The sequence below is a fragment of the Lineus longissimus genome, chromosome 4, assembly GCF_910592395.1.
Source record: "Lineus longissimus chromosome 4, tnLinLong1.2, whole genome shotgun sequence".
In the NCBI taxonomy this organism is placed as follows: domain Eukaryota; kingdom Metazoa; phylum Nemertea; class Pilidiophora; order Heteronemertea; family Lineidae; genus Lineus; species Lineus longissimus.
Window position 1 is genome coordinate 24,410,460 of NC_088311.1, and position 15,573 is coordinate 24,426,032.

Consider the following 15,573-nt stretch of genomic DNA (forward strand, 5'->3'; position numbering starts at 1 on the left):
GATTAAACTTGTGTGACTGGGTGGGACTTATCGTCTATATATTTTTATACGTGGGTTTATTTTTTATTGCATTTACTGGTTGTTTTTATTGTTTATTATGTATGTAATTTATTGAGTTTGAAATGTGATAGGCCCTGTGGCTATAAGTAAACCTCATCATGAACTCCCCATAACAGTGGTACAGCCGGCACCATCCCACACCTCGCGTGTTGTGCTTCGTTCGTTCATTTCTAGAAAGTATTCTTGAGTTCGTTGTGTTCATGAACATGTCTTTAGTTCAATCTATACTTTGTCTGCTGTCAACAGTTCCTGTGGAATGTGTTCACCTTGTGTTTTGGTTTGGCGGGGACGAAGCATCTTGAGTGAAAGGACAGATTGTCCTATTGTCTTTAGAACAAAGAGACCACTACTTACTGGTCAGAGCTAGAATCGATGACATGACATTTGTCACTCTTGGTAACAAAGATATTGAAAGTGTTGACTGGCTACTACAGTTGGACACTGAGGTAGAATCCTGCTAAGTTAATATCGCTCTTTGATAAGCAGTACAGAGAGGAACAGTTAGGTGCTACTTGCCCTGTGTTACCTGCTACTGCCCATAGATGAACAGGGTGGAAGAAACTGCAGAATGATCAGATGTTCCAACTGACCAACCCACGGTGCATTGTCCTACGTCTCATATTTGTTTTTCAATCATGTCACTTATTGAAGTGGTAGTCCTTGTATTTTCATTGATATTGTTGATACCATGTTCTCTGGCCCCCTAACACACTGAAGGATAGGCCACGGTAATAGGGTGTTCACATCTGTAATGGTTGCAACCAGATACAACAGTACATAAGGTTGCACAAACAAGAACTCTTGGCATGTCCTCCGTGTGTTGGTGGGGTTTTCGGCCTTTAATTAGTGTAGGTTTCTTTCATCAGAAGGGCCTGTTGTTCAAAGCTTTTAAGTACGTGGTTAGCCAGAGACAGGCTCTTGATAACTCTGATATGGTCTTCATTGTTGTCCACAAGTTATCAAGAATATGCTCACGCTAATAGTGAACCACCCTTTGAAAAGCTGGCCTGCGCAGATCTACCATCAATATAGAGATGCCCTTTGATCATTCTGTAATTGTGACATCTCTTCCCTCACACCGACCAGTGTTTATGGCAGACCTGAGGTTTCTCTAAGATGAAGAGGCAGGGATTCACCATTGTGTTTTACTGCAGTGAGGTTGTGGTAGAGCTGTTGTAAGGTTACATTGGATACAGGCGATCACAGCCGGTCGACCTTGGTGTACCAGCTGGTTTAAGTAGCGCCCTGCAGTGGTTCAACTACTGATATATTGCTCTGACGACTCACAGACATGGGTTCATTGTAGGCCACAATGGTGCATTCCGCTCCTGTTGGTGGAGACTCTTTGCCTGTATTGGTGGTAGGTTTGTGAATGACCCATGTTTAGTCATATACTGTAGCTCTGCTAACATTCAACTAGACTTCCTCTTGTGTCAAATATTAATGGGCTGTCAATAAAACATGCATGCAAAAACAGTCTTTGTTTCTTCCCTCAGAAAAATGAATTGCCTGTTCTAGTGTGTCCTGAGAAAAGGGATGTGACTATCATAAGGACAACTCTGAGAAATAGATTGTGACCTCCTTTATAGTCTTGTACCCTCCCTTTGTCCCATTGTCCGTGAGGACAGATCCGAGGAATAGATTGAGACTGACATGATGAGGACATGTCTAGAGAACAGACTGTCCACTGTCCTTCAGTCTTGTACCCTCCCTTTGTCCCATTGTTTGTGAGGACAGGTCTGAGGAACAGGTTGTGACTGACAGGATGAGGACATGTCTAGGGAACATACTGTGGCCTACTGTCCACTGTCCTTCAGGCGGACAGGTCTGAGGAATAGGTTGTGACTGACAGGATAACAGGCTCAACCTCAGCACTGAGACAACTCATGGGATGTACCTGGGAGAGCATTCAGCAGGCCCCTTCTGCCTCTGGTAGAGATTCTATCTCACTGTACATGCTCTTGGAGACAGGCTCAACCTCACCATTGAGACAACTCATGGGTTGCACCTGGGACAGCATTCAGCAGGACCCTTCTGCCTCTGGTAGAGATTCTGTCTCACTGTATGCGCTCTTGGAGACAGGCTCAACCTCACCATTGAGACAACTCATGGGTTGTACCTGGGACAGCATTCAGCAGGACCCTTCTGCCTCTGGTAGAGATTCTGTCTCACTGTACATGCTCTTGGAGACAGGCTCAACCTCACCATTGAGACAACTCATGGGTTGTACCTGGGACAGCATTCAGCAGGACCCTTCTGCCTCTGGTAGAGATTCTATCTCACTGTACATGCTCTTGGAGACAGGCTCAACCTCACCATTGAGACAACTCATGGGTTGTACCTGGGACAGCATTCAGCAGGACCCTTCTGCCTCTGGTAGAGATTCTGTCTCACTGTATGCGCTCTTGGAGACAGGCTCAACCTCACCATTGAGACAACTCATGGGTTGTACCTGGGACAGCATTCAGCAGGACCCTTCTGCCTCTGGTAGAGATTCTGTCTCACTGTACATGCTCTTGGAGACAGGCTCAACCTCACCATTGAGACAACTCATGGGTTGTACCTGGGACAGCATTCACCAGGACCTTCAAATAGGTTGAGACTGAGGGAATGAGGTCTCGTCCGAGGAATAGACTGTGACCTCCTTCACACCTCAAAAATCTCCCTCTCTACCAGTGTTCACGAGGACAGATCAGAGGAATGAATGTGACCGACAGAGTGAATGTGAAGACGTCTGACAATTAGGTCGAGACTGACAGATTGAGGACACATCGGAGATATAAATTGTGACCTTGCTGTCCTTCACAGTCCTGTCCTCTCCCTCCTCCACAAACCCAGAGTATATGTCGATACGTCCGAGGAATAGGTTGTGACCGATGAAACTCTACCAACACTCACCAGGGCAAAGACTGCTGAAGAGGTAACTATGCAAGACTTCAGCTTTGAATCATCCTAGTGAATCAGAATGATCTTGATTTGGAAACAAACTGATGAAAACACAAATGTACAACAAATATGCTTATTTTATTGCCTAATTAAGTAAATAGATTCTATCACGATCACAAAGATCACAGGCTTAGTGGAGGAATGCTGGGGCAGTATTCAGGCTGATAGAGATACACTGTCACATTTATACATATTGGATAAGTCCTCGATGTGGAGCACATGTGAAGATATGTGGGAGCACATGTCAATTAAAGATATGTGAGGATATGTTGGAGCACATGTCAGCATGTCTGCAAGGAGGCTGATATGGACACAGATCTTTCCATTTTGGACTAAACACAAGGTCTTTAAACAGCAACCAAAGAGAAGAATTTTAGCATCTGAGAAAAACATTTTAAACGTTTGGCACTAGCAAAAGAGGCGAACAACTGAATATATACTTTGTCAACGTGCCGGTTGAGAGGGACATATACAATAGGCCTTTTTACACTTAATACATGTAGGTGATGAGTAACTCAACCAGCTCAAACTTATTGACACAACCAAGGTTATAGGCTCTATTCATTGTTAAATATTTCAAAATTGAACTTGAATTTGAAGATCTCCAATTATGTACATAAGAACTGAATATAAATTTTTAAAATTACACACTGACATACATATACTATAAATGCCAATTTTCAGTGTGTTTGCATGCAGAATAACTGCACTATGGCAAAGTTTATTTCTCATTAAATGAGCAACAAAAAGATACAATAAGCACCAACAGCATTGGCCTTTAACTCCAGATTGAATCGTTTGCTAATTGGAAGCTAACAGATGATGGTATAAACAGAACTATACAATAAGCCAACTGACACTGCTGACAATGGACAAAGGATATCTCCTGAAGGGTTGACCATAGGCACCATCATTCTGACTAGAACTTGGAATCCTAAACCAGTTAGACCTAGGGTAGGAGTCTGTTCTCTGGAAAATAAAACTGACTCCCACCCTTCAAATTGACATTCACTTCGTTTTGAAAGAGTTCTAATTGCTTTAGGATTTCAAGTTCTAGCCAAAATTATTGTGCCTATTGTCTAGCCTTCATCGAGCATAACGCCACAGAAACAGGACTCTGAGGTCTTTAGGGCTGACTTGACCCATATCCATGAAACATTATTAGGTCTTTTACAATAAGAGTACATAAATATAAGAATACAGTCACTAAATAACAAGAAATAGTGATCCATTATTCTAGGTGAAAGACAGCAGTCTCCTTATACATGGAGAGTTTCTTGGAATTGGTTTAACACAATGAAATAATTGAAATCATTTGTTCATGTTAAATTGCCATCTGTCTTCCTTTACTGACACTATCACATGCATGCCACATATCAGGCCTTTGAATTCTGAGAGAACAGACTTACATGCGAACCCAAGATAGATTTTCAGTGTACATGTATTAAACTTTACCCAAGTAGACTTGAGTTTCAGAAAGGTCAGTTTCAGAAAGAAGAAAATCTGCCGTTTTGCTGTCATCTGATGAAATCAAGCCATGTGGTTCTCGTCCACTTCCGACAGGTCCATGGTAAGAGATTCTCCGAAGCGTTCGTAACTTGTTGTCACACGGAGTTTGAGCGTCGACTTCCTCCTGAAGGTGGACTTGAAGTTCTTCTTTACTCGTTGGATGAATGAGCTGGAAGGTGAGAATTGGGGAATGATTGCAATAGAAAGGCAGTTAGAGACTCTGATTGGGTATTGATACAATATTTACAGTGCGGAGTGAAGAAACTATCCCAGTACTAATTGCAGTCATATTCTAAACTCATATTTCTGGCAATCTAAGTACAAGTACTTGACAATGTTGCCTTCTCAAAGAATTTTATGTGCAAACTCTACTGATACAAATGTATAATTGAACCTAATCAAATGTCCAAAGCATTGCATACATGTATGTCTGGTACATGTTATTGAAGCAACTTTAATCAGCAAGCAATTCAGTAAAAAACGTATCACATAACTTCTCCATAGGCAAAGAAAGAGCCATCACCAGAGGATTTAAGAGGAAGGAATAATGTTGGATTTGATTTTTCAATTCTCAAAAATTTCTATCTAATTTCTGTGGATATATTCTCCCTATGTGCTGTGTAGAGAATGAGTTCCGAGCTGACCGCAAAGCAGAAAGGTAATGAGGTATCATCCTTCACCATCAGATAACACATGAACATTGGCTATGATGATACGGTCGACAAGATCTGTGTTGATTTTCCAGCTTAAGAACAGGGTGACCCAAAGAAGTTTCCATAAGTTTATGATAGTAGGACATTTGTTGGACTACCCAGCACCCTGGCCCTGTATTGTGAGTATATTGAAGAAAAAGAGAAGGGTTTTATGGAGGTGAAAAGAGGAGTCAGCCATAGCTGCCAGCCAGTTTTATCAGATGGCACTTCTAAATAGGTCTAAAGCAGAGAGCTGAAACTTCAAACATTGGCTCCAGGTAGCTACACCCTTTACCCTATCACCCATACAAAGCCAGAAGGTTTCAATTCATAAAATCTTACCAAACAGAGATAAATATGCAGTTAAAGGGACTACCATGTCAAGAGAGTTCATGACTATTATAGCAAGGGGCCGAAATGGTAAGCTTCCTGTTCAGGTGCTGTGGTTGGCTAATTGCTGCTACCACCTTGATCAGGTTCCTGTAATGCCAGGATTGTATACGCATTCAAAGAGCAACACTGTTCAGGTGCTGTGGTCGGCTAATTGCTGCTACCACCTTGATCAGGTTCCCTGTAATGCCAGGACTGTATACGCATTCAAAGAGCAACAGTGTTCAGGTGCTGTGGTCGGCTAATTGCTGCTACCACCTTGATCAGGTTCCCTGTAATGCCAGGACTGTATACGCATTCAAAAAGCAACACTGTTTAGGTGCTGTGATCGGCTAATTGCTGCTACCACCTTGATCTGGTTCCCTGTAATGCCAGGACTGTATACGCATTCAAAGAGCAACAGTGTTCAGGTGCTGTGGTCGGCTAATTGCTGCTACCACCTTGATCAGGTTCCTGTAATGCCAGGATTGTATACGCATTCAAAGAGCAACACTGTTCAGGTGCTGTGGTCGGCTAATTGCTGCTACCACCTTGATCAGGTTCCCTGTAATGCCAGGACTGTATACGCATTCAAAGAGCAACACTGTTCAGGTGCTGTGGTCGGCTAATTGCTGCTACCACCTTGATCAGGTTCCCTGTAATGCCAGGACTGTATACGCATTCAAAGAGCAACACTGTTCAGGTGCTGTGGTCGGCTAATTGCTGCTACCACCTTGATCAGGTTCCCTGTAATGCCAGGACTGTATACGCATTCAAAGAGCAACAGTGTTCAGGTGGTAGCTACTTTAATAACACTGGTTGACAGGTTGTCCCTTTAACAACACTTGAGTCGATGAATAAAAAACCTGTGGGTGAAAGTTACTGGGTTAGTGTGGTTTATAGACATCCTTCAACGCTGCAGTCAATTAGAGTTGCGAAGCCCATTTGGTACCAAAGTTACTGTCCTAAATAGAGAGGGTGTCCTGGTAACACAGGTGACCGCTCGGGGAGGTTCAATTCCAACTTTGTTTCCTCCCAAGCTTCAGAATGCTCTGCCGTAACGCTATCAGAAACTTCGAGACTTCTACTCACCCCTGGCTAAGATCAGATGATATTTGTTCAAGACTACGATTTTTCGTCTCCGGTACGAATGAGAATATGAAGACGACTGCAATTGCACAGATTCCACTGTAGAGAATGAACGTCCATGATACACCCATCACATCTGAATGCGGAGAATGAGAAATTACAAATTGGCACACTTCAACCTGTTTCTGAAGGGCTGCTGCATCTTTGGCAGAAGAAAATAAAACTTTTGCCAGTTTTGTGACTTTTTATTATGTAAAAATGGAATTTTTATGAAAGCAACTTTAAGACAGCAAAGAGGAAATTTCAAGAGAACATTGTTTCCAAGTGCAGTTTGTGAGTAAATATAATAACTTACCCATGAGATCAAGGAATGTAAAGGAGACAAGGAGATTTGTCGCCCAATTTAGCACCGTTGCCATGGAGATTGCTCGACCTCTGATGGAGGCTGGGAAGATCTCGCTCAACAAAAGCCACACAACTGAAAAAAAAGAACATGACTAACATGAACTTCAAGGGTTAATAACTCCAGATTCTTTTCTCGCGCAGTAGTGAAATTTTGTCCAACTGTTGATCAGGTGTTTCTGTGCTCATTCTTAAAATCTAGCGCAGAAAGCTTTGTTAGTCTTTATTTGACAGCTAATTGAAGAAAACTTGTCAAAAACTGCAATGTCCAAAATGGTCACCGATATGTTGCAGACAGGTGTCCTAGGTGTTGTATTATTGTTGTTTTAAACTTTCTGAGACCATGAGATGATGACTCCTTTGTGACTTTAATGCAGCAACACCCTATAATGTCAAGATGAACAAGGTGTTGATGTGTAACATAAAATGTTCTAAATTCATGACCGTCTGATTCATACCTGGTCCAAAACTAAAGGCATAAGCACTGACAAACACCATCAGGGCACCGAAGGAGATCCACTTGCTGATCAAAGGCGCGTCATCTAAACCTGACGAAGTTGTATTTGGAGACATGGTCGTATTAAAACTTGCCTCCGTTGTCTTAACAGAACTGTTACTCCAAGGTGTCGATGAGCTTTCATTTGAGTAAAAGTCAAACAAATTGGGATTTGGATCTAGGTCTCGTTTTTGAACATTTGGCAGAATGTTGGCATGAGTGAGAGAACTGAACTGAACTGATTTCTTGTTGTTGTCGGTACAATATACACCAACAGGTGGCGCTGTGTTCATGGCCATGATGACAACGCCTAGTATTAGTATTGATACACCCATCATCGATGCTCCCACGATGAGGAAGCGACGTCTGCCTGCGCGGTCGACGCAGAGAAGGGCAAGAACGGTGGAAAGAACCTGAAAAAGAAGGAACAAGACATAAAATACTACATACTGTAGCCACTTTTATATACCCGGTAGCACTTTACTCTAACCAGGTTATATCTCAAAGCACTTTACCCTTTTTTAAAAGCTTGATCAGCAAAGGAATATTGATACCTATGAAATGAATCAATGAAAAAATCATTGAATACGCTTATGCGAACAGACGTGCTTAAAGGTGCAACTGACCACAAAAACATATTAAAGAGGCAAACACTGCAATTGAAACTGGCCTCACCTTGATGAAGCCCAGGCCGACGGTCACTAATGTGGCAGCTGAATCACTCTTGAATCCTACTGATTGGAAGATGGTCGGTGCGAAGTATAAAACATTGGGTTGACCGGTCACCTGTAATTTAGAAAATAATCGAATGGCAGATCATATTACATATCTTTAGGTAAACACCATTAGAAGGCTGACTAGTCGACATCTTGGACATGGACACATTCCCTGTGATCTTGGGCAGGTTACTTTTCTTGAATCGTCATTTCCTTTGAATGATGGGTGAAAGAGATTCCTAGTACCTTGTGTCTCACCCAGAGCCACATTTTGAACGCTATCCAAGTGAAACATCGCCTCCTCCTCCCTAACCAAAGATGGATTCTCTTCCCCAATAATCCCAATTGGAGCCTACCCGTAGGGGCCTGCATCAAATTTTCATAAGAGCAAATGGTCGTACAATGATTGTCTTACTTCCTTGACAAAGACCACAATGGTTGAACCTGGTCAGAGTTGATCAGTGCCAATAGAATTGTGCAGTGAATGGTGAATGATAAATGTGTTGGTCTGACCATTGGAGTAGGAGTCGCATTATAACACTGCCTTACCTGCTGTAGGAAGACACATCCTGCACCAATGAACATACGTCCTCTCATGTTCTCAACAGAACTGAATAAATCACAGAATTTATGATCCTGAAAAGAAACAAGAGAATATTTGTCAACTCAAAACTGCAGCGATATGCTCTACTGTAACTGCAGAATTTTCGCAGCGTTGCAAAAATTACGGAAATTTATTTTTTGGCAGATTGTGAAATTTCCTTTAGTTTTTCCAGCAAGCCTTTCTTAATAGAGGTTTGTAAAGCTGGTATCATCATCATAATTGGCTTAGCACTGTGACTGATGTTATACCCAGTGCTCAAGTATAGAATGAGGAGTTTGAGGGAAATACCGTCTGGGTGTAGTCAATAACGTACCGTCTCAATCTGAATGGCTATTTTGATATTATGCAGCTCAGATTCAACGTGTGGCGTCCCTCGTAACAACTTGAGTACCTTCTCTGCCTCCTCCTCCTTTTTCTTGATCATGAGAAAGCGTGGACTCGGCGGAAGGAAGAACATGCCCACACCCTGAACCACTGCTGGCAACATTGAAATGCCAAACATATACCGCCTGGAAAATAGAAAATAATCAGTGATGATGATCCACATACAAACATTATTTTTGCGAGTCTAACGTTTTTTCGATTTCACAATCTTTAGGGCATGAAAATGCTCAAATTAGTTGGTTTTATTTTTGGACAGTGCATCCATTTGCAACAATAAATGGCAGAAAAATCTGAAAAGAATGTTTTTGCAAATATACAGGGCTGACAATAGAAATGGGTTAACAGTATTCAGCTACTGCCATTATTAAAGCGTTTGATATCCTGGGGCAAATCATAGGTCATTTTGATCGTAAAACCCTATATTGTAGAGTTACATAACTTTGCATGGGGAATATTTGGCCAATTTTTTATGCATACTCACCAACCATTTTCCATTGTAATGAACAGAAAATTGACTAGATATGCTAGGAGCAGGCCTACTGTGATCCCAAGCTCATTTAGGCTGACCAGAAGACCTCGCCGTCTCTGAAAGCACAACAAAAAACCTCTTCTCTTTTTAAAGCTATACCCAACATTATTCTGGATGAATCAGACACAGGTCATAAACTCAGACATCTGGAATACTCTACACCTGTAAATAGTTGCTATCTCTTTTACAGACATTCTATAGGTTCATTATTGCTCATTCCTTTCTTAATAACTTGCCAGTAATTTGTAGGGAGTAACACATTTGAGTTAAACACCTCCCTTCTTTCAGTAGCAAATATCTCAACTGCAAATATTGAAATTGCTTACCGCTGGAGCAATCTCTGATATGTAGATACATTCCCCTATGGCTGAGAGGGAAACAGCAAAACCAACAACAAGCCTGCCAAAAACCTGCAAAAAGTAACAGTTATTTTTTGGTGAAATGGACTCGCCATGGTCATGCTTTTGTCTTTGATGTTGAGACCTGTGAAAGTAGGTCAAAACAATCCAGATGAAATGTGATGTCCCCTACACCAGGGAGAACTACCAAATATTTTATCCATCAGCATGTATGAATATACGGTACACATGAGTAACAACACCACATTAACACCTGCTACTCTCCCTTTATTAGACAGACATAATCACTCACCAAAACATAATAAGTAGGAGCGGCTGCGAGGATTATGGCACCAATAACAAACATGCCCGAGTTGAACACCAAAGCCAGACGTCGGCCCCATTTGTCAATAATGAAACCTGAAACAGGAGACAGAAATAAAAAACCTCAATAGAGCTTTGCCGGTAGAAGCTCATGGAACTGCAAAAACTGCAGATACGGCATCAATTCGAGACACTCCCCCTATGGTGGGCACAGATGTTTTATGGTCACATAACTAACTGGTAAGTGGGATAAACCTTACAGACACAGACCTACCTCCACATAACGAGCCTATCACAGCACCAAATAACATGGACCCTACAACCATGGACTGCTCGAGACATGACAGGTGAAATCTGGGCGTTAGTTGTAAGAGTGCCCCAGATATTATGCCTGAAAAGAGGTTTGCGGGTTAGAGTGTACCAGATATTTTGCCTGAAAGAAATTTGCATGTTAGAGTGCAATAGAAATTGTATATGAGAGGAGTTTCGGTGTTAGAGTGCATCGGATATTATACATTAAAAGGTCCGACATTAAACAAAACCAAACGACTTAGACCTGAAATGTTGTTAATCCACTGATATCTCAACCTCAACCTTCATTTTAGAAAGCCTGCCAAAATGATATAAGAACAATATATCTCTCATAAATGGACTTCAGACATAGGATCAAACAATAGGTATACATGTACTTATAAAACAATGACAAGTTTTACAATGAATGCACAAAACCATACCTATGTCATATCCGAACAGAATACCACCAGCCGCAGCCATCACAGATGCGCCCACCACATACTTTGTCGTCTTTTGCTGTTCTGGCCATGGCCGCGGCAACGTCTCTAAACTATCGGGACTTTTCTGGTCAAGTTCGATAGTGGCTCGCCCGCCTTCATTAGCATTTTCAGAGTAGATGGCAGGTCGCTGCTCATTATTCAGTAGCTCAGCTGGAACAAGAAAGCAGCCAAATTACACTTAAATATTTAATTTTAAAATCAATCAGCGTGGCAAGTTTGTCTTGTAAATGTGTGCCTGGACTTATATTTGGAACATTGTGGGTTAGATAGCAGACACTGGCTATTGATCTTGGGCAAGCCACTTTACCTGTTCTTTGCATGAGACATATAACCAAGAGTTGTAGTACCTAGTGTCTATGTCAGGGCAAGCCAAAGCCACCCATGTGGACAGTTGCAGAGGACAACTCCTCCCAGTCCGATAACAGAGTCACCATACCAAAACCAAACTGGTACCCAACGGTAGTGGCAGGCAAGAATAATCCTTCACTTACTAGTCTCCGACATGATCTCCAAATCATTAAATTCTCCTGGCATGTTGACAAAACAGCAGATGGGTCATTCGCAATCCACAGTCAGAAATTGAAAACGTGAAATCAACAATAGGTCAGTCTCAGACATACATCAGTAGTAAAAAATTTAAGTTAGAGGTCGAGATCAAGAAGCTAAGCTTATCCCACAGCGTCCTCCTTCAAAAGACAGAATGTGCATCCTACACCATCCCATTAGAGAGATGATGATGAATTGACCTCGACAGGTCAGGACAAACAACCCAAGCAGTGGTCAATGATAGATCCTCACTGACCAGCACACACTTAACTGAACAAATGAAGACATGCGTAACAACAATAACAAAGTTTACAATCCTCTTGGTAGCACGCTTCAAAAGCACCCGACTCAAGAACAAGAAATTCACTCCTGGTGCCGTGGCCACTGTACTGAAATAGCCAAGGGCTTAACCTGCCTATGTTAAGCATAGAAGTGAAAATCAATAAGCGATGGCCTATATTTAATGGAATGAACATATCCCCCATATGACTTATTGTGATCACAAACCCTAATCAATAACTGGAACGATAACAATGTGACTTCTCCTTCAGGACATCTGGGTTGTTACTGTCAACAGGATAAATAAATGCATTGCTTTTGACCTTGGGAGGTCATTTTTAAAACTTCTAGTTACCACTTCCTTCGAATAAGATGTACACTAAAGATTTCTTATGGCGCCGATGTAACAAACATCATCTGTAGTAAAAAGAGAAGAAAGCGACGATGGTGCATTTGAGCAGCCATTTTGGGCACCAATTCGTGGCCATGACCATGCTGATGTCGACACCCACATGATTGACCTTGTGTTCATTGACCTGTCCCAATTCAGGCCTATAGAGTAGAACCTCTCTATTAAGGACACCCTCGGGACAGACAAGTGCTGTCCGTAAAAGAGAGGTGTCCTGATTAGAGAGGTCAAATTGAATGGAAACAAACCAATTTGGGACCAAACCTACATGTAGTGTCCTTAATAGAGAGGTGTCCGCTAAGGAAGGTTCTACTATTCAAATAGGTTTTGGAATAAGCATACCGATACCATTACGGTTTATACCTTCATCAGTTATAGAATTCCTCGGAAGAGCAGTAAGAAAATATTTGAACCACTCACTCCCAAGATTTGAATCTGTCATACTTCTGCAAATCTGTTTAGGAATTTTTCAAGAGTCACGAGAATTTGTTATCAACATGTCTGCATATGCATCCGCCTGCATGGGTGAAGGCAGAACCAGAATTCAGTAGATGATTACGATTCCAAAGCATACCAGCTGCACTATTCATATTTGAACAGATTGTAAATAATGCTGTTGTGTGTATTTTAATAAATGAAGTAGGCCTACATCATCATCATCATCATCATCATCATCATCATCATCATCATTATGTCCCGCAGCTGTTAGACCATTGGGGCGACGCTGCATGCATGACTACTTGGCACCATAGGGATCGCTCCTCTGCAAGGCGGATCAGGTCCTCTGTTCTACGTCCTGTCCAATCTTTTATGTCATCCATCCAGATCCTCTTTTGGCGCCCTTGCTTTCGCTTTCCCTCAACTGTGCCCTGCAAGATCGTATTTGCCAGGGTTCCCTTGGCTCTGGTCACATGGCCAAACCATCTCAGTTTCCTCTTCTTGACAACTGTCAACAGGCTGTCGTGACGTCCAATGTGCTGGGTGACCAGCCCTCTGACTTGGATGTTGGTGGTGTGTGACGTGTAGTGGATGTCTAGTAGGCCTACGCCATTCATAAAAAAATTGCAATTTGCCATTGAAATAAAAATTTTCAAAATGTGTAAATACAATTTCAGCATTGCTGCCATGCAGACAGACAGATATACAAATACTTTGAAAACCACGTTTCAGCGAATTCATATGCACAATAACTCAACAACACTATGGCATTTATATGTATGACAAGTCGTTTTATAACTATTGCAGGGCTGCAAGTCATACTGTCAGCAAACAGATGACAAGCGTGATGAGCCTTTCTTAATTTATTCATTAGTGAAATTCCTTTACCCAAGCTGGTCTCTACATGCATCATGATCCATATGTCATGATGTATATATCAGACACTCTAGGGTATCCCAACTATTCAAAGCAAATTCCTCTTCGCATTATAAACTCCTTAATTGCTCAAGTTTTATAACTGTGGTTGTGGTCCAGAGGGGACATATGGTGACATCTGATAGACATCAACTTAAATATGTAGAGACACCATTTCAGATGTCTAAATTCAAATATCTCCAGTTGCTTGTGAAAAGGGCATAACAAAATGGCCAAGAAAAAGTATTTTTTGCAAACAGTCCATTTACACAAGTATCAGGGTTATCAAGAGCAACTAAATGACGTTGTGATGCCATTCCTCGCCTCCGCACAGCGCATTACAAATGCATCGATCTGCACAAAGACGACTCACTAGAGATTAAAAATATCAAATGATGAAATACCCACCAGAATCGGAGAAATATATTTCAATGTCTGTTTCATCCTCTTCTGATGCCGATGACATGGCCCCTCCGGCGACAGTCTTAAGATTCTTGTTTAATGACACAAAACCTCTCACATATCAAGATGTTGGTGTAGTCTGCACATCCTCCTAAAATAAAGTGGAGTGGTGACAAAACATTATGAGCACACTGTCGACTGTTTAGGGCAGAATGAATAGGCTCTAGTCTAGGTGTATCAATGCTTGCCATTTTGCCATACATAGTCAACTCAAAAGACTATCATGTTCGTGTTTTGCCTTCACATTTTCCTCTTGAAATAAGTTCAGGAATTTCTTAAATTACCTATCCCACAACTCCGACTGAACGCGTTAAGGGTTGACCATTATCACCATACCCATAGGCACCAGCATTTTGGCTAGAGTAGAACTTAACCGTACGAATACGAAGGGGTTAGCCTTGTAGAATGTCCATGAAGGGTTAAGGTAGAACATGTTAGGAGAGGGACGAACAATGACACACGTACACATTATTTACCTGTCGTAATTAATCACTTTACAAATGCCGCAAAGACTGTTTCGGTTAGTTTTGGGTGAGTTGAGTCAGAAAGAAACATGAAGCTGGCAAGATTTCGGGAAACCCCTGCGATGGATGACGTCACATGGGATTTCTTTCGGCGTTCAAGGCTTGCGGTTGTTTCGCCCCCAGTCGTTTCGCTCTAAATCACATCCTCCAAGCGTCGTCAACGGTGATCATTATTGCCAAGCTTGTCTCGCTCGACCTACTGACTATGTCATGTATGTGACAATTTCAGCGGGTGCGTGTAAATTGGACATTGGCCCGGCGCTCGGGAGATTGTCCAAACAAGAGGTGTCCTGAGCCCGCTCCTGGCTCCCCTGTCGCTGGCCATTCATAATATAGTGCGCAAATGAAACGTCCACAACAGGTCGCCAACAGGAGTGATGCCGGGAGAATTTGCACTGCATTTTAGGGTACTGTCAAGAAACTAAGTTCGGAATAAAGAAAAGCTGTGATCGGCAACGGTCGTCAGTACCATGTTTCCCCCCTAAAAAGGGGGAAAATTTCCACCCCAAGATGAGTGACTCGTGAAACTCTACAGGGTGGCCCAGAAAGGTTTTCCCTTGCACAATGGAATTCCATTGTGTATCCATTGTATGAGGGAAAATAATTCTGGGCCACCCTGTAGTACATGAACTTGTCACCTTGTTCAAAGACATCGGAGCGAAAGTGAAAAAAGAGGACATTTCTGTTTTCCACCGCAACGGGCCTGTGTAGTTTACCGTCGCTCTATATTGTTACCTGCAGAAGTGAC

At 42.0% G+C, this 15,573-nt stretch overlaps 1 protein-coding gene across 6 annotated transcripts; it reads right to left on the minus strand.

Moving 5' to 3' along the window:
* Positions 1-3,065: 3,065 nt before the first annotated feature.
* On the minus strand, positions 3,066-15,014 carry LOC135487029 (solute carrier family 2, facilitated glucose transporter member 12-like). 6 transcript variants are annotated; one of them, XM_064770291.1, is made up of 14 exons: positions 14,778-15,014; positions 14,248-14,392; positions 11,193-11,402; positions 10,733-10,849; positions 10,448-10,554; positions 10,123-10,206; positions 9,749-9,852; positions 9,197-9,392; positions 8,829-8,915; positions 8,239-8,349; positions 7,526-7,976; positions 7,021-7,143; positions 6,669-6,801; positions 3,066-4,684 (listed from the first exon to the last, which is right to left on the minus strand). In XM_064770291.1, exons 2-14 carry the CDS (start codon positions 14,303-14,305, stop codon positions 4,537-4,539), a joined length of 1,929 nt encoding a protein of 642 aa, XP_064626361.1. In that variant the 5' UTR covers positions 14,306-14,392; positions 14,778-15,014; the 3' UTR covers positions 3,066-4,536. The 6 variants fall into 6 exon arrangements, 5 of the variants coding, with proteins under 5 accessions (XP_064626361.1, XP_064626364.1, XP_064626363.1 ...); XM_064770294.1 differs by having other exon boundaries at positions 14,767-15,014; XM_064770293.1 differs by lacking the exon at positions 14,778-15,014 and adding an exon at positions 14,586-14,658.
* Between the last annotated feature and the right edge of the window lie 559 nt (positions 15,015-15,573).

Bases quoted from the DNA above. Each gene is read 5' to 3' on its own strand.
- LOC135487029 (XM_064770290.1), bottom strand. From the start codon at position 12,928: ATGACAGATTCAAATCTTGGGAGTGAGTGGTTCAAATATTTTCTTACT. The intron at 10,850-11,192 runs GTATGGTTTTGT...ACCTCTTTTCAG, and splicing joins TCTGTTCGGATATGACATAG to GCATAATATCTGGGGCACTC. The intron at 8,916-9,196 runs GTACGTTATTGA...GTTTCTTTTCAG, and splicing joins TAGCCATTCAGATTGAGACG to GATCATAAATTCTGTGATTT.